The sequence below is a fragment of the Cetorhinus maximus genome, chromosome 19 (assembly GCF_964194155.1).
Source record: "Cetorhinus maximus chromosome 19, sCetMax3.hap1.1, whole genome shotgun sequence".
NCBI lineage: Eukaryota > Metazoa > Chordata > Chondrichthyes > Lamniformes > Cetorhinidae > Cetorhinus > Cetorhinus maximus.
In genome coordinates this window covers 92,587,263-92,613,211 of record NC_135897.1, presented here as the reverse complement: position 1 = coordinate 92,613,211, position 25,949 = coordinate 92,587,263, and the positions used below count along the sequence as shown (strand labels likewise).

The 25,949-nt window shown below is 47.1% G+C and overlaps 1 protein-coding gene across 5 annotated transcripts in view; it reads right to left on the bottom strand.

Moving 5' to 3' along the window:
* Positions 1-25,949, bottom strand: part of LOC144694039 (phospholipase D1-like) — a 124,982-nt gene that overhangs the window by 62,157 nt on the left and 36,876 nt on the right. For 2 of the 5 annotated variants that reach the window (XM_078564389.1, XM_078564391.1), the window contains exons 3-9: positions 23,358-23,491; positions 20,470-20,615; positions 15,548-15,656; positions 10,950-11,015; positions 7,979-8,037; positions 2,327-2,419; positions 1,327-1,479 (exon numbers count right to left, since the gene is read on the bottom strand). In XM_078564389.1, the coding sequence (XP_078420515.1) occupies positions 1,327-1,479; positions 2,327-2,419; positions 7,979-8,037; positions 10,950-11,015; positions 15,548-15,656; positions 20,470-20,615; positions 23,358-23,491 (760 nt within the window). Of the gene's footprint in view, positions 1-1,326; positions 1,480-2,326; positions 2,420-7,978; positions 8,038-10,949; positions 11,016-15,547; positions 15,657-19,582; positions 19,717-20,469; positions 20,616-23,357; positions 23,492-25,949 lie in introns of those variants that run through there. The other 3 variants (XM_078564390.1, XM_078564392.1, XM_078564393.1) reach the window with 2 other exon arrangements.

Here is a 25,949-nt window from a genome sequence, read left to right as displayed (position 1 = left end):
TTAGTATGAAGGCCCAAAGTGAGGGTGAGAACAATAAGGGAAGAATGTATGTTTATACAGCACCTTTCACAACCTGAGGGCTTCCCAAGGAGTTTTAGTTAACAAAGTACTTCTCAAAGTGTAATCACTGTTGTGATGTCGGAAACTCAGCTGTCACATAAGATCCTATGAACAGCAAAGTGATAATAATGGGTTACCGAGTTTTGGTGATATTGGCCCACGACACTGGGAGAGCTCCCCTGCTCTTCAGCCAATAGTGACCATGGGAAATTTCATGTCCACCTGACATGACAGACAGGACCTCAGTTTATCATCTCATCCTAAAGACAGCGTCTCCAACAGTGTAGCATTCCCTCTGTACTGAACTAGAATATCAGCCTAGATTATGTGCTCAAGGGTAGAAGGTTCAGGAGCCTCCACCATCCAAAGAGTTGGCAGGGAACATGTTCCCACTGTTTCCAGCAGCCCCGATGTCATTTCACGCTCTAACAAGCATTGATTGACAGAAGGCAGGACTTCTGCCCCTCACCGGGAGGGAGGCCCACCTTGGAAAGCTTCCGGCTAATCAGATTGGCCGGCAGCTCTCCAGTCATTCCAGGAACAGCGCTGCAGTGGCCGGAAGAGGCACTGCAGGTAGCCGCCTGACACTAAGTGCGGGGAACGGAAGGAGAAGTCAGTGGCAGGGGTGAAGGGGTGGAGGGCTAGGGAAGGCCTGGGGGGGTGGGGGGCCACATAAGGGGTGACTGGGCTCTCGGGGGATAGGCCGGAGAATGGGGGGGAGAGGAAGGTCCAGAGGTCACCAGGCCCTAAGGTGAGGGCAGCCCCAGTCAGAAGAAGGCTTCTGATGGAGGCACCCCCTACCCTTCCCACTCAAGATGAAACTCTGTTCAATTTTGAGTTGCCCTCCGACCCGAGCCACAATCAGCCTGCCAGCCTAAACATTGAGGCTGAGCAAGAAAAGGCCCTTAAGCGGTCATCGATGGCCATTCAAGGCCTTATCTGGGGCAAGGCAGGCTCCCTGTCCCAGGACCTGCCGGCCCGAGTGTAAAATCGCCACCAGATTTGTCTGGGCGGCATCCTGGAGGGAATCCCATCCATGGAATTTCACGCTCCCCCCACAACCCCACCCCACCACCCCGCCTCAGAGCCCACCTGAGGGGTTGGGGGGGTTGAGTGTAAATTCTGGTCCAAGTCTCGAGGGTGGGACTTGAACTAAAATTTTCTAACTCAAAGGCAAGGGTGTCTAAACCACAGCTGACACCGCCGATTATGGTTTGGTGCAATGCAGCACCAATTATTATCAAACGAAGGCGGTTGGTGCCATACCTGGACAGGTTTTCGATTCTGATGCCGTATTTAGTCTCGGTTTCCTTGGCGCCCAACTTGATGCTGAATTCTTTGTCCACAAGTAGAACGAAGGCGACGGCACCGGAATCTGACTTCATGTACAAAATGAATGAATCTTTCACTGCCAACCACCTGGGGAGCAAAGCACAGGAACAGCACTCAGATCGGACACCTCCAATGTCCCCTGTCTAGCGCAGTACCCGGGTTTCAGATGAAAGTAAACTCTATGGCCTTGAAAGGAGATGACTGAGGTGGACTTCATGGAGAAATGCAACAACCAGTCGCATCGGACGTACTAAACTCACTGTGCCCTCCCCTGCCTGAGTTCAGCTGCAGCTGAAACCCACGTCCATATCTTTGTGACCTCCGGACTTGACTATTCGAACATGCTCCTGGCCAGCTTCCCATCTTCCAAACTCTTTAGACTTCAGCTCATCCAAAACTCTGCTGCCTGTGTCCTAACTTGCACCAAATCCCATTCACCCACCCACTCCCGGTCCTCACTGACCTACATGGGCTCCCAGTCTAACAATGTTTCAATATTAAAACTTCCCTCCCATACATCTGTGACCTCAACCAGTCTTAATGCCACCGAGATCTCTGCACTCCTGTAATCCCAGTCTCTTGTACCTACCCAATTTTTAATCACTCCACCATTGGCGGCCGTGCCTTCAGCTGCCTGGGCTCCAAGCTCTGGAATTCCCTCCCTAAACCTCTCCACCTCTTTACTGCCCTCCACCTTAAAACCTATCCCTTTAACCAAGACCTTTCATAATATGTGGCTTGATGCCAAATGTTGCTTGATAATCGCTTCTGTGAAGCAGCTTGGGATGTTTTACTGTGTTAAATGTGCTGTATAAATGGAAGTTGCTGTTGTTGCACAAGACGATCTGTTGAAGCTGCTGTCATGATTGTCACCTTTCTCTCCATGGATGTCACATTAACCAACAGAAGACAAACGAATGGCAGGGTTACATACCTCTTGGACCAACGATAACATATTTGACTCCTCCCACAACAGTTGAGTCCTGGAATTCTGTGGCCTCCGGAACGTTTCATCACAAAGCCTTCCCTACAAATGTGAAGGAATACCGGTTAATCACAGTGATCCACCACACAAGGAAACATCTCCAACAAAACACAAGTGGGCTACTTTCAACTGGCAATGGCCGGTGGTGGAGTGGGTGGGGATAGGACTAACAGGTGGTAACAGGTTGTCTACCCTCTAGAGATGGGGGTTGCCAACCCTCCAAGATTGCCCTGGAGTCTCCAGGAATTCACAGGATCACAGTGCAGAAGAGGCCCTTTGGCCCATCGAGTCAGCACCAACATGTGAGAAACACCTGACCTACATACCTAATCCCATTTACCAGCACTTGGCCCATAGCCTTGAATGTTATGATGTGCCAAGTGCTCATCCAGGTACTTTTTAAAGGATATGAGGCAACCCGCCTCCACCACCCTCCCAAGCATTGCATTCCAGACCGTCACCACCCTGTGGGTAAAAAAGTTTTTCCTCACATCCCCCCTAAACCTCCTGTCCCTCACCTTGAACTTGTGTCCCCTCGTGACTGACCCTTCAACGAAGGGGAACAGCTGCTCCCTATCCACCCTGTCCATGTCCCTCATAATCTTGTACACCTCGATCAGGTCGCCCCTCAGTCTTCTCTGCTCCAACGAAAACAACCCAAGTCTAACCAACCTCTCTTCATAACTTAAATGTTTCATCCCAGGTAACATCCTGGTGAATCTCCTCTGCACCCCCTCCAGTGCAATCACATCCTTCCTATAATGTGGCGACCAGAACTGCACACAGTACTCCAGCTGTGGCCTCACCAAGGTTCTATACAACTCCAACATGACCTCCATACTTTTGTAATCTATGCCTCGATTGATAAAGTCAAGTGTCCCATGTGTCTTTTTCACCACCCCACTAACATGCCCCTCTGCCTTCAGAGATCTATGGTCACACACGCCAAGGTCCCTTTGTTCCTCAGAACTTTCTAGTGTCATGCCGTTCATTGAATACTTCCTTGTCAAATTACTCCTTCCAAAGTGTATCACTTCACACTTTTCAGGGTTAAATTCCATCTGCCACTTATCTGCCCATTTGACCATCCCGTCTATATCTTGTAGCCCAAGACACTCAACCTCACTGTTAACCACCAGGCCAATCTTTGTGTCATCCGCAAACTTACTAATCCTACCCCCCACATAGTCATCTCTGACGTTTATATAAATGACAATAGGGGACTCAGCACAGATCCCTGTGGTACGCCACTGGACACTGGCTTCCAGTCACTAAAGCATCCTTCTGTCATCACCCTCCGTCTCCTACAACTAAGCCAATTTTGAATCCACCTTATCAAATTACCCTGTATCCCATCTGCATTTGCCATCTTTATAAGTCTCCCATGTGGGCCCTTGTCAAAGATTTTGCTGAAATCCTTATAAACTACATCAACTGCACTGCCTTCATCTACACACCTGGTCACCTCCTCAAAAAATTCAATCAAATTTGTTAGGCATGACCTCCCTCTGACAAAGTCATGCTGACTATCCCTGATCAAACCTTGCCTCTCCAAGTAGAGGTAGATTCTCTCCTTCAGAATTTTCTCCATTAGTTTCCCAACAACTGATGTTAGACTCACTGGTTTGTAGTTCCCTGGCTTATCTCTACAACCCTTCTTAAATTGTGGAATCACATTAGCTGTTCTCCAGTCCTCTGGCACCTCCCCCGTGGCCAGAGAGGAATTAAAAATTTTGGTCAGAGCCCCTGCGATCTCCTCCCTTGCCTCCCTCAGCAGTCTGGGACACAAATCATCCGGACCTGGAGATTTGTTCACTTTTAAGCCGGCCAACACCTCCAATACCTTGTCACTCCCGATATCAATTTGCTCAATAACCTCGCAGTCTCTCTCTCCCTGAGTTCGATACCTTCATCCTCATTCTCTTGGGTGAAGACAGACGTTAAGTATTTGTTCAAAACTCTACCGATGTCCTCTGGCTCCACCCATAGATTGCCCCCTTGTTCCCTAATGGGGTCCCTACTCTTTCCCTGGTTATCCTCTTCCCATTGATATACTTATAGAATATCTTGGAATTTTCCCTACTTTTACCAGCCAGAGCTTTTTCATTTCCCCTCTTTGCTCTCCTAATTGCTTCCTTAAGCTCCACCCTGTACTTTCTGTACTCCACTAATGCCTCTGCTGATTTGCTTCCCTTGTACCTGCTAAAAGCCTCTCTTTTCCTTCTCATCGTAACCTGAATATCTCTGGTCATCCATGGTTCTCTGGGCTTGTTACTCCTTCCTATCACCCTAGGGGGAACATGTTGAGCCTGTACCCTCCACATTTCCTTTTTGAACACCCCCCACTGTTCCTCTGTAGATTTCCCCACAAGTAGCTGTTCCCAGTCTACCTTGGCCAGATCCTGCCTTATTTTACTAAAATCCACTCTCCCCCAATCCAAAACATTTTTTTGCAACTTGTCTTTTTCTTTGTCCATAACAAACTTAAACTGTACCATGTTGTGGTTGCTATCACTAAAATGCTCGCCCACCACCACCTCAGCCACCTGTCCAGCTTCATTCCCCAGAATTAGGTCCAGCAATTCACCGTCCCTTGTTGGACCCTCTACATATTGACATAAAAAGTTCTCCTGTACACATTTCAAGAAATCCACTTCATCCAAGCCCTTAACATTATGCCTATCCCAATTAATGTTGGTCAAGTTGAAATTACCAAATATAATAACCCTATTGTTATTGTTTTTACACACCTCCGCAAATTGTGCACATATTTGCTCCTCAATTTCCCGCTGACTATCTGGGGGTCTATAATAAACACCTAACAATGTGGCTGCCCCTTTTTTATTCCTAAGCTCTACCCATAAAGCTTCATTCGATGGCCCCTCCAAGATATCATCTCTCCTTACTGCAGTAACTGACTCCTTAACTAATAATGCAATGCTTCCTCCTCTTTTACCCCCTCCCCTGTCTCGCCTGAAGATTCTATATCCCAGAATGTTGAGCTGCCAATCCTGCTCTTCCCTCAACCACGTCTCAGTGATGGCTACTATATCACAAGTCCACGTGTCAATCCTCACCCTTAACTCATCCGTTTTACCTGTAATACTCCTGGCATTAAAGTAGAGGCCATCCAGCCTTGCCTTACTCCCTTGAAACTTAATGCAGCTGTACTCCCTCTGACTTAATTGTTTTACTGTATTATGATGTGTCCCTATTCTGCTAACATTCTGTGTCCACTCCCCCTGCCTAATTACTTTAAACCCCTACCAACAGCACTAGCAAACCCGCCCGCAAGGATGTTAGTCCCGCTCTGGTTCAGATGTAGACCGTCCCATCTTTGGAGATTTGAAGAATTGGAGATTAATCTCCAGGACACTGTTCAGAGCAAAACCTAGGGAGGAAAATGACTGGGGCATTAAAAAAAAATTGCCTGTAACAAATTTTCATTGAATGCTTTTGTTATTAATAATAGAAGTATTGGAGAATGGTGAGAAAAAGCTGTTTGAATTAAGGTCAAGAACCAGCCAATCAGGTAATGAAGAGGCTATTTCCTTTCTGATTGGCTGTGGGAAGGCAGGATGGTGTCAGGTGGGCATGTCAGGGAACCAATGACAGAAGCGTAGGGGCAGAGCAGTTGGCGAGAGGACACCATATGATCAGTCCTCCAGGGATATATCCATCAGAGTTGGCAACGTGAGTTATATATCTGTTCCCATTTTCATACCATTTATTTTATTCTTTCACAGGATGTGGGCATCGTTGGCTAGGCCAGTAATTATTGCCCATCCCTAATTGCCCTTGAGAAGGTGGTGGTGAGCTGCCTTCTTGAATCACTGCAGTCCATGTGGTGTAGGTACACCCACAGTGCTGTTAGGGAGGGAGTTCCAGGATTTTGACCCAGTGACAGTGAAGGAACGGCGATATATTTCCAAGTCAGGTTGGTGAGTGGCTTGGCGGGGAACTTGTAGGTGGTGGTGTTCCCATCAATCTACTGCCCTTGTCTTTCTAGATGGTAGCAGTCACGGATTTGGAAGGTGCTGTCGAAGGGGCCTTGGTGAGTTGCTACTGTGCATCTTGTAGATGGTACACACTGCTACCACTGTGCATCAGTGGTTAAGGGGGTGAATGTTGAAGGTGATGGAAAGGGTGCCTTCAAGCGGACTGCTTTGTCCTGGATGGTGTTGAGCTTCTTTGGTGTTGTTGGAGCTGCACTCATCCAGACACATGTCAAATCTCCCACTGCTCCTGTCTCCCACCTCGGCCCCTCAATGAGAATTCCAGGACCCATAGGAGGTTGGTGACCATCACTGTCCCGAGTTTCGTGTCGCACCTGTTTGATGTTTGTTGCGGACAGTTCACACACACACACACACACACCCATGTATCTCTCTACTCATGTGGCCATTCACTGGAAGCCTCCATTTCAAGATGTCTGGTGTGAATGGAAAATTGTAGCCAACAAAGATAAACAACAGGTCTGGTGATGAGGCTGAGAATAAATTCACTTGCAATCTGATTTGGCTGAAATTCCATAGGACAAGACAGCAGATAAGGGAACCATTTGATTCACCATAACTGCACCAGCTCTTTGACACCGATCCTATTGCTTTGATTTTCTCTGCACCTTCCACAGACCCCTGCAAATCTTTCCTGTTCACGTAATTACCCAATTCCCTTCTGAAAATTACCATTGATACTGCTGCCAGCGGCAACACCTCCAACATCATCGTAAATCACTGTGTGAAAAAATCCTCCAACCCTCAGCTCTGCTTCTTTTTCCAATTCTCTTCAATCTGTGTCTCTCTGGTTACCCACCCTCCTGCCACTGGAAACGCTTTCTCCCCAGTTATTCTGTCAAAACCCCTCATGATTTTGAACGCCTCGAGTAAATACCCCCTTCATCTTCTTTTTGATGCAACTGACTGACCAGGGCCAGAAGACAGTTAGGAGTCAGCTACTTGGATAAGCACCTGGAGTCACCTATTAGCCCAGGCCAGGTAAGTGGTTTGGGGGGGGGGGGGGGGGGGGAAGGGGGGCCGGATTCCTTCCATAAATAATTTTCGGGAGCGAGTTGGGTTTTTATGACTAATTGACAGGTTCGTGGCCGCTTTTCCTGAGGCCAGGGGCTGGATTTTCAAATGGCCGCAGGGTCGGTACCCCATGTGGAACGGGATTTCAAAATGGAGGTTACATCAGGATCCTGACTCCTCAGGTTATTTTGTAATTTTCAAACTGACGCCTGGGAGGGGGTAGGGAATGGGGAAAGAGCTGGACACTAATTAACGGCCTCTCTCTGTGTTGCAACAATTCTGTGATTCTGAGTCCTTGTGACACCCCGACTAGATCACCAAACTCAGCACATGGTCCTGTGTAGCTCTGAGCTAGGCCAGTCAGTTTATCCGGGATGTCAGAATAAGGAATGTATAATGAAGATAACAAGAGAGGCTACGGGGAATAGTGTGGAGTGGTAGACATTCTAGACAGTGTCACTCAGACAGTGGGCTGAATGGCCTTCCTCTGTGCTCTAAGGTTCTATGTAGCTGTGATCCCAAAATGTTACATGAGGGGTAGCAGAGTGTCGAGAGACTGATTCTCACTTACAGGCCCTTTGGTCCGAGATGATGAATGAATGAGAGCTGATTGATGCCAATAAATTCCATCTGCAAAAAGAAAAGATACAGAGCCTTTCACATCTGCAGGACATTTCAAAACACTTTACAGCCAATGAAATGCAGTCACTACTGTAATGTAGGAAACACAGCTGCTAATTTGTGCACAGCAAGCTCCCACAAACAGCAGTGTGATAATGACCAGATCATCTGTTTTTAGTGATGTTGATTGAGGGATAAATATTAGCCAGGACACTGGGAATATCTCCCCTATTCTTTTGCAAAATAGTGCTGTGGGATCTTCTACGTTCACCTGAAAGGACAGAAGAAGCCTTGGTCGCATCCTAAAGACAGCTCCTCCAACATTGCAGCACTCTCTCAGCGCTGCACTGGACAATCAGCCTGGACTACGTGTTCACATCTCTGGGGTTGAATGTGAATCCACAACCTTCTGACGTGGAGGTGAGACTATCACTCACTGACCCCCCAGCAACACTCAGAGAAGGAGCACATCAGCAGTATGAATAAGGCAGGACATTTGGTGATCAGCGCCTGGGTCCTTCATCATCTCATCGGAACGCGGCTGCCTCGTGAATGATAGCGAGCTATAAATATCCTCTTAGCTTCAGCGACATCAGTCACACAGCACGATGGCCTGAGTCATTCTCTGGGTGTTATCTCGCACTGACCTTCGGTCTATCTGGGTAATATTAAAAGCCGGAGCTGCAAGAGCAGCCTCTGTAAACAAAGCAAAAATGCGTACCTTTCACATCCACAGCTTTGGAAAATCTTTGATCCCTTTAAGGAGGGTGTGAGGGATAGGCCAGAAAATTATAGGCCGGTCAGTCTGACTTCGGTGGTGGGCAAATTATTTGAATCAATTCTGAGAGACAGGATAAACTGTCACTTAGAAAGGCACAGATTGATCTGGGACAGTCAGCATGGTTTTGTTAGGGGAAGGTCGTGTCTTACTAACAATAGTATTTTTTGAGGAAGTAACAAGGAGGATTGATGAGGGGAGTGCAGTGGATGTTGTCTACATGGATTTCAGTAAGGCAGTTGACAAGGTCCCATATGGCAGACTGGTCAGGAAAATGAGATCTCATGGGATACAGGGGAAGGTGGCGAGTTGAATCCAAAATGGACTCAGTGACAGGAAACAAAGGGTAATGGTCGATGGATGTTTTTGTGAATGGAAAGCGGTTTCCAGTGGTGTTCCACAGGGCTCAGTGTTGGAGACCTTGCTGTTTGTTGTATATATTAATGATTTAGTCTTAAATGTGGGAGGCAGGATTGGGAAATTTGCAGATGACAAAAATTGGTCTTGTAGTTGATAGTGAAGAGGATAGCTGTTGACTCCAGAATGATATCAATGGTTTGGTTGAGTGGGTGGAGAAGTGGCTAATGGAATCCAATCCGGAAAAGTATGGGGTAATGAATTTGGGGAGGGCAAACAATAAATTCAATAAACGGGAAGTTATTGAGAGGGTTTGAGGAAGTGAAAGACCTTGGAGTGCAGGTCCACAGGTCCTTGAAGGTGGCAGGACAGGTGGACAAAGTGGTCAGGAAATCACATGGAATGCTTTCCTTTATTGGGTGAGGTACTGAATACAAAAGCAGGGATGTAATGATGGAACTGTATAAAGCACTGGTTAGGCCATAGCTGGAACTTTATGTACAGTTCTGGTCACCACATTACAGGAAGGACATAATTGATCTGGAGAGAGTACAGAGGAGATTTACAAGAATGTTGCCAGGGCTTGAAAATTGCAGCTATGAGGAGAGATTGGATAGGCTAGGGTTGTTTTCCTTAGGGCAGAGGAGGCTGAGGAGTGACCTAATTGAGGTGCACAAAATTATGAGGGGCCTAGATAGGGTAGACAGGAAAGACTTGTTTCCCCTAGCTGAGGGGTCAATTACCAGGGGGCATAGATTTAAGGTGATGGGTAGAAGGATTAGAGGGGACATGAGGAAAAATTATTTCACCCAGAGGGTGGTGGGCATCTGGAATTCACTGTCTAAGTTGGAGGTTGAGGCTGAAACGCTCAACTCACTGAAAAGGTACCTGGATCTGCACCTGAAGTGCTGTAACCTGCAAGGATACGGACCAGGGACTGGAAAGCGGGATTAAAATGAGCGGCTAGTTTCTTTTTTTCTCTTTTTGGCTGGCGCAGACACGATGGGCTGAATGGCCTCTTTCTGCACCGCAGCTTTTCTATGGTTCTACTTGTGAAAAAGGAGCACTATCAGAACAACCCCTGCCTCGCAAAAATCTGTCAATCTCAGATTTAAAGTTATTAATTGAGCCCCAGCACCTACCACTTTTTTGTACAAGAGAGTTCCACACTTCTACCACCCTGAAGCAGTGTTTCCTAATCTCACTCCCCAATGACCTGGACCTGATTTTAAGGTTGCGACCCTGTTGACCTCATGCTTCAGAGCCTTGCTGTTCGAGCGCCTGCTCAGACCCTGTGCTGTAAGATTGATTTAATATGACCATGTTTGAAAGACACAAATGAAACATGTTTCCTCTCATCAGTGGCTTGTCTTTCTAGACTGAAACAAGTTGGCTTTTTTACTGACTTCCAGCATCGCTAACCTTTTGGGCGTCACCGCTTTCTCCTTAACAAGCCCGATTGCATTTACAATTCTAAAAATCCTCCCGACCCATGATCCTGCCTTGTTCTGATAATGCTCCCTTTTCACAGAGTGGTCCGGTGCCTCAGATTCTTTATTTTTTAATTTGCGTAAATGAACTATGCTTTAAAACTCAACGCATTTTTTTATCCCTAATTCCATCCTGTGAAATAATGGTGAATTATGATGGTCTTATTGGCAGGAGAAGGCTTTTTTTTGTTTGTTTGTGACTGTGGGCCAGGGCTATGGAGGAAATACTGAGGGCTGGGTCTCAGTTGAACACCTCAATCAACAGGCAGAATATGTGCAGTAGGGAGAGGCTTTACGGTTGCATGGTAGTTCCTGTATATGGGCATCTTCAGCAGCTTGGTCAAGTAATCTTCCAGCTGTTTCTGTGAATAGAAGAAAAGGATTTCAGGAAAACTGAATAAAAAAAGGAGCCAAACTGTCCAAGTTCGTGCATCCTGCGTGAGGAGTGCATGTCAGAACGCGGGTCTATCGGGCTCAGTTGTCTAGTCGTTATGTTACAGGACGAATAATCCACAAAACATGACTTGCAAACCCAACACAAGAATAAAGAATAAATAAATAAATAACAGTATAAAAATTTAAAATCAGTTTAATAAAGAAATCAGGCAGTAAAAAGTATTTAACGGTGGCAACGAAGCTGTTGGATTGTTATAAAAACCCAACCGGTTCACTAATGCCCTTGAAGGAAGGAAATCGGCCATCATTTACCTGGCCTGTACTCTCCCACCCTGTGACTGTTCACATGCAACAACCCTCTGACATCTCTACAGAAATAAAAACAAAAAACTGCGGATGCTGGAAATCCAAAACAAAAACAGAAATACCTGGAAAAACTCAGCAGGTCTGGCAGCATCGGCGGAGAAGAACAAAGTTGACGTTTCGAGTCCTCATGACCCTTCAACAGAACTGTTGACCCTTCAGTTCTGTTGAAGGGTCGCGAGGACTCGAAATGTCAGCTTTGTTCTTCTCCGCCGATGCTGCCAGACCTGCTGAGTTTTTCCAGGTAATTCTGTTTTTCCTCTGAGATCTCTGCACTCCGCCAACTCTGGCCTCTTGTACATTTCTGCTTTCAAACCACCAAGGGCAGCCGTGCCTTCATGTGCCGAGGGTCTGAGCTCTGGAATTCCCTCCCTCAACCCCTGTGTCTCTCTCTCTCCTCCTTTAAGAATCCCAGGAAAACTTATCTCTTTGACTGAGCTTTTGGTCACCTGTCCTAATATCTCCTTCCGTGGCACGGGGTCACAGTTTGCCTGATCACAATCCTGTGAAGCACCTTGGGGCGTTTTATTACAGAAAGGGGGCTACATAAATGCAAGTTGTTGTTGTTGTTGCTGTAGGCACTAGGGGCGGAATTTAAGGGAGGTCTCGCCTGGCAGCTGGAGACCTGCCTCACCTCCTTTGGGGAAGGTTCTGCCACATTAAGGGTCAATCAGGCAATTAAATGGCTGGTGGAAGATCAGGATCAAGAGCCTGGGGGGCACCTGCCAAGGGTTGCCATGTCAATCAGGGGCTGGCAACTCCTCATTGCTGTCAGCATTACTGGAGGGGTGGTTGTAATTGCTGGAAATGCACCCACCAGAGGCCCAGGGCCAGTGAGGGACGAAGGCCACAGGTGAGGGAGGTCACGAAGGGAGCCACATGGAAGGGGGGGTCACTGGCTGAAGGGGGTGGACAGGGATGTCAGGAGAAAGGGCAGAGGGTGGGTCTCAGCAGGCAACCCAATGCCAATTTCCTTGCTATGACAGAGTGCCTGCCTGTGAGGGACTGCATCTTCCTCTCTGGGAGCTGGTAAGCAAACTTAGCAGTGTTTACAATTCAGGCTCCCAGCATTGGCAATGAGACCTTAAATGGGCCTTCCCACCCTGGGTTAATTGGGACAGGAACAGGAAGGCAGCAGACTCTCCATCCTGCCTACGAGCTTGGAGGAGGGCATTGAATTCTGCCCCATGTGAGAGATACCCCACATGGTCAATGCCCGCTGTAAAACGGAATCTCAGACCACCTTTAACGCATTGGGTGGAAGCTCCCATTTTCGGCAGGTGTCTCACTGGCTGCCTGAAAAAGCAGCAGAGAGGGACAACGTGGGTATGAAAATCAGGCAGCAGGACTCTGATATAATTAAAGAAATTAGCATAGAAAGGGAGGAGGTTCTCAGTGGTCTGGCAGGCTTAAAAAGTAGATAAATCTCCAGGCCTGGATGAAATGTATCCCAGGCTGTTGAGTGAGGCAAGGGAGGAGATAGCAGGGGCGCTGGCAATAATTTTCAATCCCTCTCTGGCCACAGGAGAGGTGCCAGAGGACTGGAGGACAGCCAATGTGGTACCGTTATTCAAGAAGGGAGGAAGGGATAAACCAGGGAACTACAGGCCAGTGAGTCTAACCTCAGTGGTGGGGAAACTATTGGAAGCAATTCTGAGGGACAGAATAAATCCACATTTGGAGAGGCAGGGATTAATCAAGGGGAGGTCATGTCTGACCAATTTGATTGAATTTTTTGAAGAGATGACCAGGTGTGTAGATGAGGGCAATGCATTTGATGTAGTCTACTTGGATTTCAGCAAGGCTTTTGATAAGGTCCCGCATGGGAGACTGATAATGAAGGTAAGAGCCCATGGGATCCAAGGCAATTTGGCAAATTGGATCCAGAATTGGCTGAGTGGCAGGAAGCAGAGGGTGATGGTCGAGGGGTGTTTTTGTGACTGGATGCCTGTGTCCAGTGGGGCTCCATAGGGATCGGTTTTGGGTCCCTTGCTGTTTGTGGTATATATAAATGATTTAGGCTTGAATTCAGGAGGGTTGATGAGTAAGTTCGCAGATGACACGAAAATTGGTGGGGTGGTAAATAGTGAGGAGGATAGCCTTAGAGTACAACATGTTATAGACGGGCTGGTCAGATGGGCTGATCAGTGGCAAATGGAATTTAATCCGGATAAGTGTGAGGTGATGCAATTGGGCAGGAAAACAAGGCACGGGAATACACGATGAATGGTAGGACCCTGGGAAGTACCGAGGATCAGAGGGACCTTGGTGTGCATGTCCACCGGTACCTTAAGGTAGTGGGACAGGTAGGTAAGGTGGTTAAGAAGGCATATGGGATACTTGCCTTTATTAGTAGAGGCATAGAATATAAGAGCAGGGAGGTTATGCTGGAACTGTATAAAACGCTGGTTAGGCCACAGCTGGAGTATTGCGTGCAGTTCTGGAATCCGCATTATAGGAAGGATGTGATTGCATTAGAGAGAGTACAGAGGAGATTTACCAGGATGTGGCCTGGGCTGGACAGTTTTAGTTATGAGGGGAGATTGGATAGACTGGGGTTATTTTCCCTGGAGCAGAGGAGATTGAGGGGGGACATGATTGAGGTGTATAAAATTATGAGGGGCATAGATAGGGTAGACAGGAAGGAACTTTTCTCCTTGGTGGAGGGATCAATAACCAGGGGGTATAGATTTAAGGTAAGGGGCAGGAGGTTTAGGAGGGATGTGAGGAAGAATTTTTTCACCCAGAGGGCGGTGGAAATCTGGAACTCACTGCCTGAAAGGGTGGTAGAGGCAGAAACCCTCATGACATTTAAGAAGTATTTGGATGTGCACTTGCGATGCCATGGCATACAAGGCTATGGGCCTAGTGCTGGAAAATGGGATTAGAATAGTTAGGTACTTGTTTGACCAGTGCAGACTTGATGGGCCTTTTTCTGTGCTGTAGGCCTCTATGACTCTATGACTAAGTCCTGGACAATATCAAGGCAAATGGCAAGTAACAATTGCGCCACACAAGAGTCAGGCAATGACCATCTCCAACAAGAGAGAATCTAACCATTGCCCCTTGACATTCAATGGCATTACCATCGCTGAATCCCCCACTATCAACATCCTGGGGTTACCATCGACCAGAAACTGAACTGGACTAGACATGTAAATAATGTGGCTACAAGAGCAGTTCAGAGGCTAGGAATCCTAGTGGCGAGTAACTCACCTCCTGACTCCCAAAGCCTGTCCACAAGTCAGGAGTGTGATGGAATATTTTCCACTTGCCTGGATGAGTGCAGCTCCTACAACACTCAGGAACTTTGACACCATCCAGGACAAAGCAGCTGCTTGATTGGCACCCCATCCACAAACATTCACTCCCTCCACCACTGACACACAGTAGCAGCAGTGTGTACCATCTACAAGGTGCACTGCTTGAACTCACCAAGGCTTCTTAGGCAGCACCTTCCAAACCCACGACCACTACCATCTGGAAAGACAAGGGCAGCAGACACATGGGAACACCACCACCTGGAAGTTCCCCTCCAAGTCACTCACCATCCTGACTTGGAAATATATCGCCGTTCCTTCACTGTCGCTGGGTCAAAACCCTGTAACTCCCCCACTAACAGCACTGTGGGTGTACCTACACACATGGACTGCAGCGGTTCAAGAAGGCAGCTCACTACCACCTTCTGAAGGGCAATTAGGGATGGGCAATAAATGCTGGTCTAGCCAGCAATGCCCACAACCCACGAGCGAATAAGGGAAAAAGACAGATTTTTGATTGACGTGGGAGTCAAGGGCTATGGGAGCGGACATGAATGTGGAGTTAAGGCCACAATCAGATCAGCCATGTTCTTGTTGAAGGGTAGAGCAGGCTTGAGGGGCTGAATGGCCTACTCCTGCTCCTATTTCTTATGATCGTTCGGTGACAAAGGATGGAGGAGGTCACAGAGATAGGAAGAATTTGAAAACAAGGATGGGTGAAATTTAAAATCAAGGTGGTGCCAGGCTGGGATCCAACGTGCCCATACCTAGTCCCAGCAACGAGTTGCTGACACAGTACCCATATCTGTAATTGGTACCCCTACAGTACCTGTCGCCCATACCTGTACCCGGCTGCACCATCATATGACACGTACCCGTCGGCTAGAAATCTGCTCCTCTCTAACGATGTTGTCTGAGCTGCGAGGCAGTGTCGGCATAGTCCTGGGCTCCCCCCGTTTCACCGTCTGTCTCCTCACTGTGAAACTGGAAGACAAAAGATATCATCATCATAATAACAGTGCATCGGAAGAAAAGACATTTCAGCCCAGGAAAGTTCCACAATGCATGTTCACTCCTCCCTCTCATGGGCGTTACCCATCCGTTTAATCTCCAAAAGGGAAAGGGGGTCAAATTCCATCATCCCCAAAATAGAATCCAGCAGAATGTGAAAATATTCTTTCATCCCACTTTGCATCTCTATTTTGCTCCCCTCACCCTTTCCCCTTCCCCACGCACCCCCCACCCCCCCCACCCCAACCCGGTTACATCAGCACCTTATCTGCCTGTTCAACTGGTCAAGTGGATGTTAAAGATTCCACAGCATTCACTGAAGGGCAGGCAGTAATGTAGGCACCCTGGACAACATTGCCTCCTCAAAAAGCACTGCTAAAAAATGTGCGGCATCTTGCTATGCACAATTCCCGAAATTACAACAGTGGTGACAGTTTAATTGCCTGTGAGGTGCTTTGGAGTATGTCTGAGACATTGTGAAGTGCAATTATAAACACCACTCCATCTCTATAATTTATAGAGTCATAGAGGTCTACAGCAGAGAAAAAGGCCCTTCGGCCCATTGAGTCTGCACCAGTCAAACAAGTACCTAACTATTCTAATCCCATTTTCCAGCACTAGGCCCATAGCCTTGTATGCCATGGCATCGCAAGTGCACATCCAAATACTTCTTAAATGTTATGAGAGTTTCTGCCTCTATCACCCTTTCAAGCAGTGAGTTCCAGATTCCCACCACCCTCTGGGTGAAAAAATTCTTCCTCACATCCCCTCTCAACCTCCTGCCCCTTACCTTAAATCTATGCCCGCAATTATTGATCCCTCCACCAAGGGAAAAAGTTCCTTCCTGTCTACCCTATCTATGCCCCTCATAATTTTATACACCTGAATCATGTCCTTCCTCAATCTCCTCTGCTCCTGGGAAAATAACTCCAGTCTATCCAATCTCTCCTCATAACTAAAACTCTCCAGCCTAGGCAACATCCTGGTAAATCTCCTCTGTACTCTCTCTAGTTCAATCACATCCTTCCTATAATGCAGATTTCAGAACTGCACGCAATACTCTAGCTGTGGCCTAACCAGCGTTTTATACAGTTCCAGCATAACCTCCCTGTTCTTTTATTCTATGCCTCGGCTAATAAAGGCAAGAATCCCATATGCCTTCTTAACCATCTTATCTATCTGTCCCGCTACATTAAGGTACCGGTGGACATGCACACCAAGGTCCCTCTGATCCTTGGTACTTCCCAGGGTCCTACCATTGTTTTCCTGCCGAAGTGCATCACCTCACACTTATCCAGATTAAATTCCATTTGCTACTGATCAGCCCATCTGACCAGCCCATCTATATCGTCCTGTAATCTAAGGCTATCCTCCTCACTATTTACCACCCCACCAATTTTCGTGTCATCTACGAACTTACTCATCAACCCTCCTACATTCAAGTCTAAATCATTTATATATATCACAAACAGCAAGGGGCCCAACACCGATCCCTGTGGAACCCCACTGGACACAGGCATCCAGTCACAAAAACACCCCTCGACCATCACCCTCTGCTTCCTGCCACTCAGCCAATTCTGGATCCAATTTGCCAAATTGCCTTGGATCCCATGGGCTCTTACCTTTGTTATCAGTCTCCCATGCGGGACCTTATTAAAAGCCTTGCTGAAGCCCAAGTAGACTACGTCAAATGCATTGCCCTCATCTACACACCTGGTCACCTCTTCGAAAAATTCAATCAAATTGGTCAGACATGACCTCCCCTTAACAAAACCACGCTGACTGTCCTTGATTAATCCCTGCCTCTCCAAATGTAGATTAATCCCGTCCCCAATTTAAAACTCTACTTTCTGGCCCATCCTAGTCCTTTTCCATAACAACCTTGAATCTAACGGAGTTACGGTCACTATCGGCTAAATGCTCCCCCACTGATACCTCTACCACATTCCCTAAAATTAAGCCCAGGACCGCTCCTCCCTTGTAGGACCTTCTACATACTGGCTTATAAAGCTCTCCTGGATGCATTTAAAGAATTCCGCTCCCTCTAAACCTATCACACGATGACTAACCCAGTTAATGTTGGGGGAGTTGAAATCCCCCACTATTACTATCCTACTATTTTTACACTTCTCTGAAATTTTCCTATAGATCTTCCTTTCTATTTCTCTCTGACTGTTTGGGGGCCTATCGTTCATTTAGCGAAATTCCAGTTAAGTCCAGTGGGTGTTTCACTTCCTCTGTTGCAAGACTCTGAATCATTCGTTGCTTTTGAATTCAAAATTCAGCTACTGACTCAACAGGCAATTTCAGAACCAGGTCAAAGATTGAAAAAGTGTGAAACTCTCTCCTACGAAAAGCAGCAGGTGCTGAGGACTCAATTAATGCTTTTATTATCTGAGATCGAATGCTTTTTTTGCAAGGCAAGTATATTGGGAGCCAGAGAGGTTAAATGCAGGTAAGATATAGATCAGTTGTGATCTCATTGTAGGGTGAAACAGGCTGGAGAGGCTGAATGGCCTCATCCCGTTCCTATATCTTTCTGCCCCACGCCTGGATCTACTGGATCTCATGAGCTCAGCAACTGAAATAGTAAAATTACCCACAGGAGTATTATCAAACCAAAACTGACACTGAGGCACATGAGGAGATCTTATTACAGGGTGATCGAAAACTTGGTGAACGAGGCCAGTTAGAGTTTAAGGAGTGTCTTAAAGGAAGAAGGAGAGGTTGAGAGGCGGGCGGGTTTAGGGAAGAATTTCCAGAGCTTCGGGCTCCAGGTAGCTGAGAGTAAGGCATGAGGTGGGGTTGAAGAGGGAGAGAAAAAATAGTCATGGGTGGAGAATAAAAGGATTCATTGAAGAAACTCGGGCCACAGATGCTTGTGAGGACTTTCCAAGAGATTTGGACGTGCAAAGCACCCACCGCCCCTCCCCCCTCCTCACAAAAAAAAGTCTCGGAGCGGAATCATCCCAGAATTGCGCCAACTGTGGTAGCGGACGTGGGAAACCCGCTGGCCGCAATGGCGGGTTTTCACACCGTATCGCCCCCTTCCCACCTCATTATCGATGCAATGAAGGGAAACACTGGGCGGCTTCCTCAGATTTACCCACCGCGCTGTCACCTCACCCGCTTTCCCAAGCTGGGCACCAGATTTGAACTGCAGCCACGGGCACACCTCTCAACGCTTTGCAGCCAGGGCCGCTCTACAGAAGACATTGTCCTGAAAGGCAAGGAGACTGCAGCCCAACACTTTCCTGACACATCTCCGGAATGCCTTTTGGACACTGTGGAGGCCTGCTACCGCATCCTGTACTCCCAGTCCTGGGCCGCAGGTGGCCCATCAGTGTCAACATTCCAGCTTGGCAGGTGTTGGCAGTGGTGATCAGTGCCAATGCTGCACAGGAGGGGTTGGCCATCCAGTGCAGAAAGAGGATGAATGATCCCATCTGTGCTGCCAGGGTAAGGCAACCAGCTCATCGCTCTAAACTCACACACTCACAAGACCATCACACTTTCACTGGCATCTCACTCACTGCCAGCTCAAGGAACATCACCACCCACTCTCTCACACACACCCTCACATCTCCATCCGGCCTCATCTCCTCTGGAGACTGCCTCCTCAGCCCTCAGCATCCTCACACACACACACCCTGGTTCCCCCTCCCCTTCCCCGGTACAGCCCTCGCCCTGCAGCCTCTTCCCTTGCCTGAGGCCACTTCTCCCCCTTCCCCCTAGCGAGCCCTCGCCCTGCAGCCAATGAAAAGCCACTCCACCCTATGGCTGGGCTTGGGGTAGGTAGAGACCTGCCCGTGAATGGCCCTAAAAGTGATCCGGTGCTGCCCGCGAAGCCTGGCGCTGGTGACCGCGAGTGCTGCCCGAAGCAAGGCAGGCAAACAAACCTCGAAGTCCCGAGCGAAGTGCAGGGCGCCAGCTGCAGTCACTTATGCTCAGTTGTGCCCGCTGAGATGCCCCGATGACCCAGTGTAGGGGGTTCGATTCCGGCGGGCAGGCAAGATGATGAGATACAAATGCATTGGGATTAGGTTCCCGACGTTGGACAGTGGGAAAAGCCGCCTGCCATTGACGGGCGGAACAGACGATCGCAAAATGACCTTTGACCTTCTCGCCATATCGTCCCCTCACGCCCGCCATGACACCCAACCCCAACAGGGGGTGCAAAATTCCAACCTTACTCTCCATTAACCCAAATAAATTCAAATGCTGGTGTTAAAAATACAATTCGGTGAATAAAGGCTTGGGGGGCCCTAATGGCTTCTTCTTCCTCTGATTTAGAGAAATCCCTCACTGTTAATTGTATTAAACATTCACTGTGGAACTCTCTAGAATGGGCGGCCAATTCACAAGGCTGGCTTTGCATTTGGGATTTAAGTTGGAAATCTACTCCCCTGTTTCCCCTGTTCATTGCCTTATGCCTCCTGCCCATAACTCTCCCAAAGGTTGTGACCTTTCAGGATTCTGGGGCAGCTGCCTGAGTGCTGGAGTCCTCCTGTGGTGTAGGGGTGTATCTGTGATGCCAGCCTCTCTCCTTCCCTGGCCAAAAACATGGGTGGAAGATGGCTGCCCCAGGCTGGAGGGACAGTAGTGAAACGGAGGGGGTGTTTGCTGGGGTCTATCCTCATTCCCAGAGCCCCCTCCTTGGAAAAAGAATGGAAGGAGGAAATAAACAAAGTAGAGAGAAAGGGATTGGGAGGGCACCCCTCAATAGCCCATACCCTGTGAACAGTCCACTACGACTCCCATTGGTGCACTCCAGGTTGAAGGTTACCTGCGTGTTGGGATTGGCAGGCGCAGTAAGGCTTTATATCGGAGAAGTTCCCTGTGAAGTTCCTGAAAATGCTTGAATTTCCTCTTGACATGCCAGGTGAACTCTCCATGTTTCAGCTGGATGGTGTAGATGTTGGGGCTTGGGACCTGGTGATGCGAATGGGTAAGAAAATAAAACAGAAGTTAGACGGTGTGTAATAGTGGCAGCTCTGAAATATACAGGGAATGGGAAGAGCAAAGAGGTGCCAAGCAGCATGACTGTTCACTGCCCCACACTCCGGTCAAGTGCAGAGTGACAGTGTAGATAGGGTCAGTTTTAATGATTCATCCAAAAATAAGCACCTCTGATGGTGCAGCACTCCCTTAGCATTTCACTGGCACTGTCAGCCTGGCTCATGTGCTGAAGGTAGATAGGTCACCATGTATCCTGGAAAGGTGAGCGGAATAAGAATGGAAATTGTAGTGGTTCTAGGCCACAATCTCCCAATTCTCAACAGGGTGGTACCAAAGGACTGGAAGGTTGCAAATGTTACACATCTGGTCAAAAAAAGCAGTGGGATAAACCCAGCGATGAACCCGCAATAGGCCAGTCAGCTGAATGTCAATGGTGGGGAAGCATTGAGACGATATTAATTGGCATTCGTAAAAATATGGATTCATAAGTGAAAGCAGCATGATTTGTAAAAAGGAAATTGTATTTGATTTGATTGTATTTAACTTGATTGAGTTCTTTATTGTAGTAACGCAGAGGGTTAATGAAAGTCGTGTGATTGATGTTGTACATATGGACATACAAAAGGCATCTAATTAAAGCACACTTGTTAGCAGGGTTAAAGTAGCAATGGCTGCATGGGTACAAAACTGGCTCAGGGAGGGAAAGCAGAGTGTCATGGTTGATTTTTTTTGGTATGCAGTGGTGTTCCCCAGAGTCAGTGTTAGGATCGCTGCTCTTTCTGATATATATTAATGACCTTGACTGTGTATAAAGGGCAGAATTTTAAAGTTTGCAGATGGCACAAAACTCCGAATGTAGAAACAATAAGGAGGCTAGTAACAGGCTTCAAGAGGACAAACTGGTAAAATAGGCAGACACATGGCGATGCAATTTAACACAGAATTGTGAAGTGATACATTTTAGGTAAGAAGAACGGGAGGCAACATAGACCAAATAGTACAATATTAAAGGGAGTGTAGGAAGCGAGAGGCCTGCTGTACGTATGCAGAGATCTTTGAAGGTGACAGGGCGGGTTAACTTAAAAAAGCATATGGGATTCTGGACTTTATAAATAGAGGCATCAGAGGGCGTGAGCAGGGAAGTTGTGTTAAACTTTTATAAAACACTGATTAAAGCTCTGCTGGAGTATTCTGTTTCAAATTCCGGACTTTAAATTCACACTTTAGGAAGGGCCTTGGAGAGGGTGCGGAGGAGATTTACTAGAATGGTCCCAGGGACGAGGGACTTCAGTTATGTGGAGGGACTGCGGAAGCTGGGGTTGCTCCCCTTACAGCAGAGAATGTTAAGGGGCGAAATAATTGAGCTGTTCAAAATCATGAGGGATTTTGATAAGAGTAAATAAGGAGAAATTGTTTCTATTTGTGGGAGGAGTTGGTAACCAGAGGGCACAGATTTAAGCAGGTTGATAAAGTATCTAGAGGGAAGACGAGGAGACATTTTTAATGTGGTGAGTTGTTGTGATCTGGAAGGCGCTGCCTGAAAGAGCGGTGGAAGCAGATTCAATAGGAACTTTCGAAAAGGAATTGAATAAATATTTAAAAGGCTATGGGTGACAGCAGGCGAGCGGCATTATTTAGATAGCTCAGAACTAACGCGGGGATGATGGGCTAAATGATCATTCTGCGATTCCAATTCTCCGGAGTGGAACATTGACCTTTCACCTTCAGAGGCACAAGTGCCATCCAGTGACCTACAGCTGACACATTTATATCTGTGGAAACCAATATTGAAGAGGCCACGATGGATACCAACTCTAATTGGACATATTCTTGAAGGTTTTGTCATGTGACCTCCAACTAGCCTTTGCCCAGATCTGATACTTTTCAAACTAATAAATAATAATGTTTTAAGAAATTTTTTTTTTGTAAAGACACAATTTTTTGATGCATGGACTATTTTCCCCCAGACTTTTGTTCACAGGGGTGTCCTAGAATATTAGCCTTTAATTCCTAGAGACTCCAGGATGAACCTGGAGGGTTGGAAACCCTCATTGCCACAGACGTAGCTGTAGTCTGGACTGTTTTACCCAGCAACCTGTCCACCATCTACAAGGCACAAGTCAGGAGTGTGATGGAATACTCCCCAGTTGCCTGGATGAGTGCAGCTCCCACAACACTCAAGAAGCTCAAACCATCCAGGACAAAGCAGCCCACTTGATTGGCACCCCACCCACCATGTTAAACATTCACTCCCTCCACCACTGACACCCAGTGGGAACAGTGTGTACCATCTACAAGATGCACTGCAACAACTCACCAAGCCTCCTTAGACGGCACCTTCCAAACCTGCAACCTCCACCACCTAGAAGGATAAGGGCAGCAGATAGATGGGAACACCACCACCTGGAAGTTCCCCTCCAAGTCACTCGCCATCCTGACTTGGAAATATATCGGCCGTTCCTTCACTGTCACTGGATCAAAATCCTGGAACTCCCTCCCTAACAGCACTGTGGGTGCACCTACACCACAGGGACTGCAGCGGCTCAAGAAGGTAACTCACCACCACCTTCTCAAGGGTAATTAGGGATGGCCAATAAATGCTGGCCTAGCCAGTGAAGCCCACATCCCATGAGCAAATCTAAAATAAAATTTGTGCGTGGGTTAGTAGCGACAGAAGCAAAGCTATGGTTTGGTTCCTAGTACTGAGACCCTCACCTTTGATGTGGAGGTGAATCGCTCCACCTCTACCACATGGGCTTTGATAGGTTCTCCAGGGAGGTACACCTGGATCTGAGGTTCCTTGAAAGACTTGGTCTTGTAAATGGCTGAGAATGGGATCTGAGAGCCACCTGAAACATAAAACATTGGAAGATAGAATATTTACAAGACAGAAGGTGGCCATTCAGCCCATCATATCCATGCCAGCAAAATGCACTCAGTTTCAACATCCTACGGAAGATAATCTGCATTTTGCTGTCCTTTGCCAGCCCTAGCTCAGCAGGCAGCACTCTTCCCTCTGAGACTTCAGCATGTAATAGGAATAGGAATATAGGGACAGAAGGAGGCCATTCAGCCCCTCATGACAGTCCTGCCATATAATGACTGATCAGTATATTAACTCTATCCACCTGCCTTGGCTCCATATCCCTTAACACCATCATTAGCTACCAAAAATCAAACTCAATGAAATTATCAGTTGAAACACAGCATTGACTGCTTTTCATGGAGGAGAGTTCCCCACTTCCACCACACTTTGTGTGAAGATGTGTTTCCTAATTTCTTTCCTGTTTGGCCTAGCTCTGATGTTAAGCTTCAGTCCCCCTGTCCCAGACTCCTTACCAATTCCTTTCAAAAATCCTAAAAGCTCAATCAAATCACCAGATAACACCCCCAGTGTAACACTACACTCAGAGTCTTTTGGATGAGATGTTAGATTGAACTCCTGTCTGCTCTCTCAGGTGGATATAAAAGATCCCACAGCCACTATTTCAAAGTCGAGCTGGGACACTTCACTCAACTGACCATTTATAATGTGTGGGCCTGCACAGTCATTGTCGAAAGGTCGTTATATCCACAATTATCGAGAGAATCGACAGCACAGAAAGAGGCCAATCAGTTTAACTGGCCTGTGCCAGCATTTATGGTCCTAATGAGCATCCTCCTCCACCATACTCCACCTCATGGATAGGGCAAGCGAGTGGGAAAAGATCTGGCAAATGGAGCATAATGTGGCCAAATATGAAATTGACCATTTTGGCAGGAAGAATAAAAAAGAAGCATATTATTTAAATGGTGAGAGATTGCAGAGCTCTGAGATTCAGAGAGATCTGGGTGTCCTAGTGCATGAATCACAAAAGGTTAGTATGCAGGTACAGCAGGTAATTAGGAAAGCTAATTGAGTGTTATCATTTATTATGAGGGGAATTGAATGCAAAAGTAGGGAGGTTATGCTTCAGTTACTGGTGAGACCACATCTGGAGTATTGTGTACAGTATTTGTCTCATTATTTAAGGAAAAATGTAAATGCGTTAGAAGCAGTTCAGAGAAGCTTTACTTGACTAATACCAGGAATGGGTGAGCTGTCTTGTGAGGAAAGGTTGGACAGGTTAGGCTTGTATCCACTGGAGTTAAGAAGAGTAAGAGGCAACTTGATTGAAACCTTTAAGATCGTGAGCGGTCTTGGCAGGGTGGATGTGGAGAGGATGTTTCCTCTTGTGTGAGAATCTAAAACTAGGGATCACAGCTTAGAAATAATGGGTTGCTCATTTAAGACAGAGATGAGGAGAATTTTTTTCTCTCAGAAGGTCGTAAGTCTTTGGAACTCTCTTCCTCAAAAGGCGGTGGAAGCAGAGTCTTTGAAAACTTTTAAGGCAGAGCTAGATAGATTCTTGATTAACAAGGGGGTGAAAGGTTATCGGGGGTAGGCAGGTATGTGTGGCTGAGGTTACACTCAGGTCAGCCATGATCTTATTGAATGGCGGAGCAGAGGGGCTGAGGGGCCTACTCCTGCTCCTAATTCTTAAGTTTGTATGTGTGTTCGTACGTTCACCCCATCAGCATATCCTTCTAGTCTTTTCTTCCTCATGTGTTTAACTAACTTCCCCTTCAACGCATTTATACTCTTTGCTTCAACCAATCTCTGTGGTAGCAAATTCCACATTCTCACCGCTCTCTGGGTAAAGTGTCACCTGAATTCCTTTTGGATTTATTGATTACTAGCTTATGTTTCTGGCCCCTCGTTCTGCTCTGCCCACAAGTGGAAACATCTTCAGGACTGGCTATCAACCCTCTTTCAGAAGTTTTAAGTCCTCCATCAGGTCATTCCCCTCTCAGCCTTCTCTTTTCTGCAAAGCCATCTGACTGATGGGAGCTTAGCGTTAAGCCACAAGGCTTAACAGTGCATTAAGGATGCACTGTTGCTTCATCAGAACATCGCTGCAATTGAGAATTTCTGAAACAATTGCAGTTCAGTTATTCTAAACATCTATATCTCACTGGCTAGGCCTCATCTGAAGTATTATAAAGCTGAAGCTTTAGGGAGGACGGCAAGGCCTTGGCGGGGGTGCAGGGGACATTTACGAGAATGGTAACAGGGATGAGGGACACAGATTTCAGATAATTGGCAAAAGAACCAGAGGGGAGATGAGGAGAGTTTTTTATTTGTACAGCAAGTTGTTCTGATTTGGGAATGTGCCACCGGAAAGATTTGCAGGGATGTGGGGAAAGGGCTGGAGACTGGGATTAATTATATAGCTCTTTCAAAGACACAATAAGCTGAATGGCCTCTGTTGGTGCTGTGTGACTCTA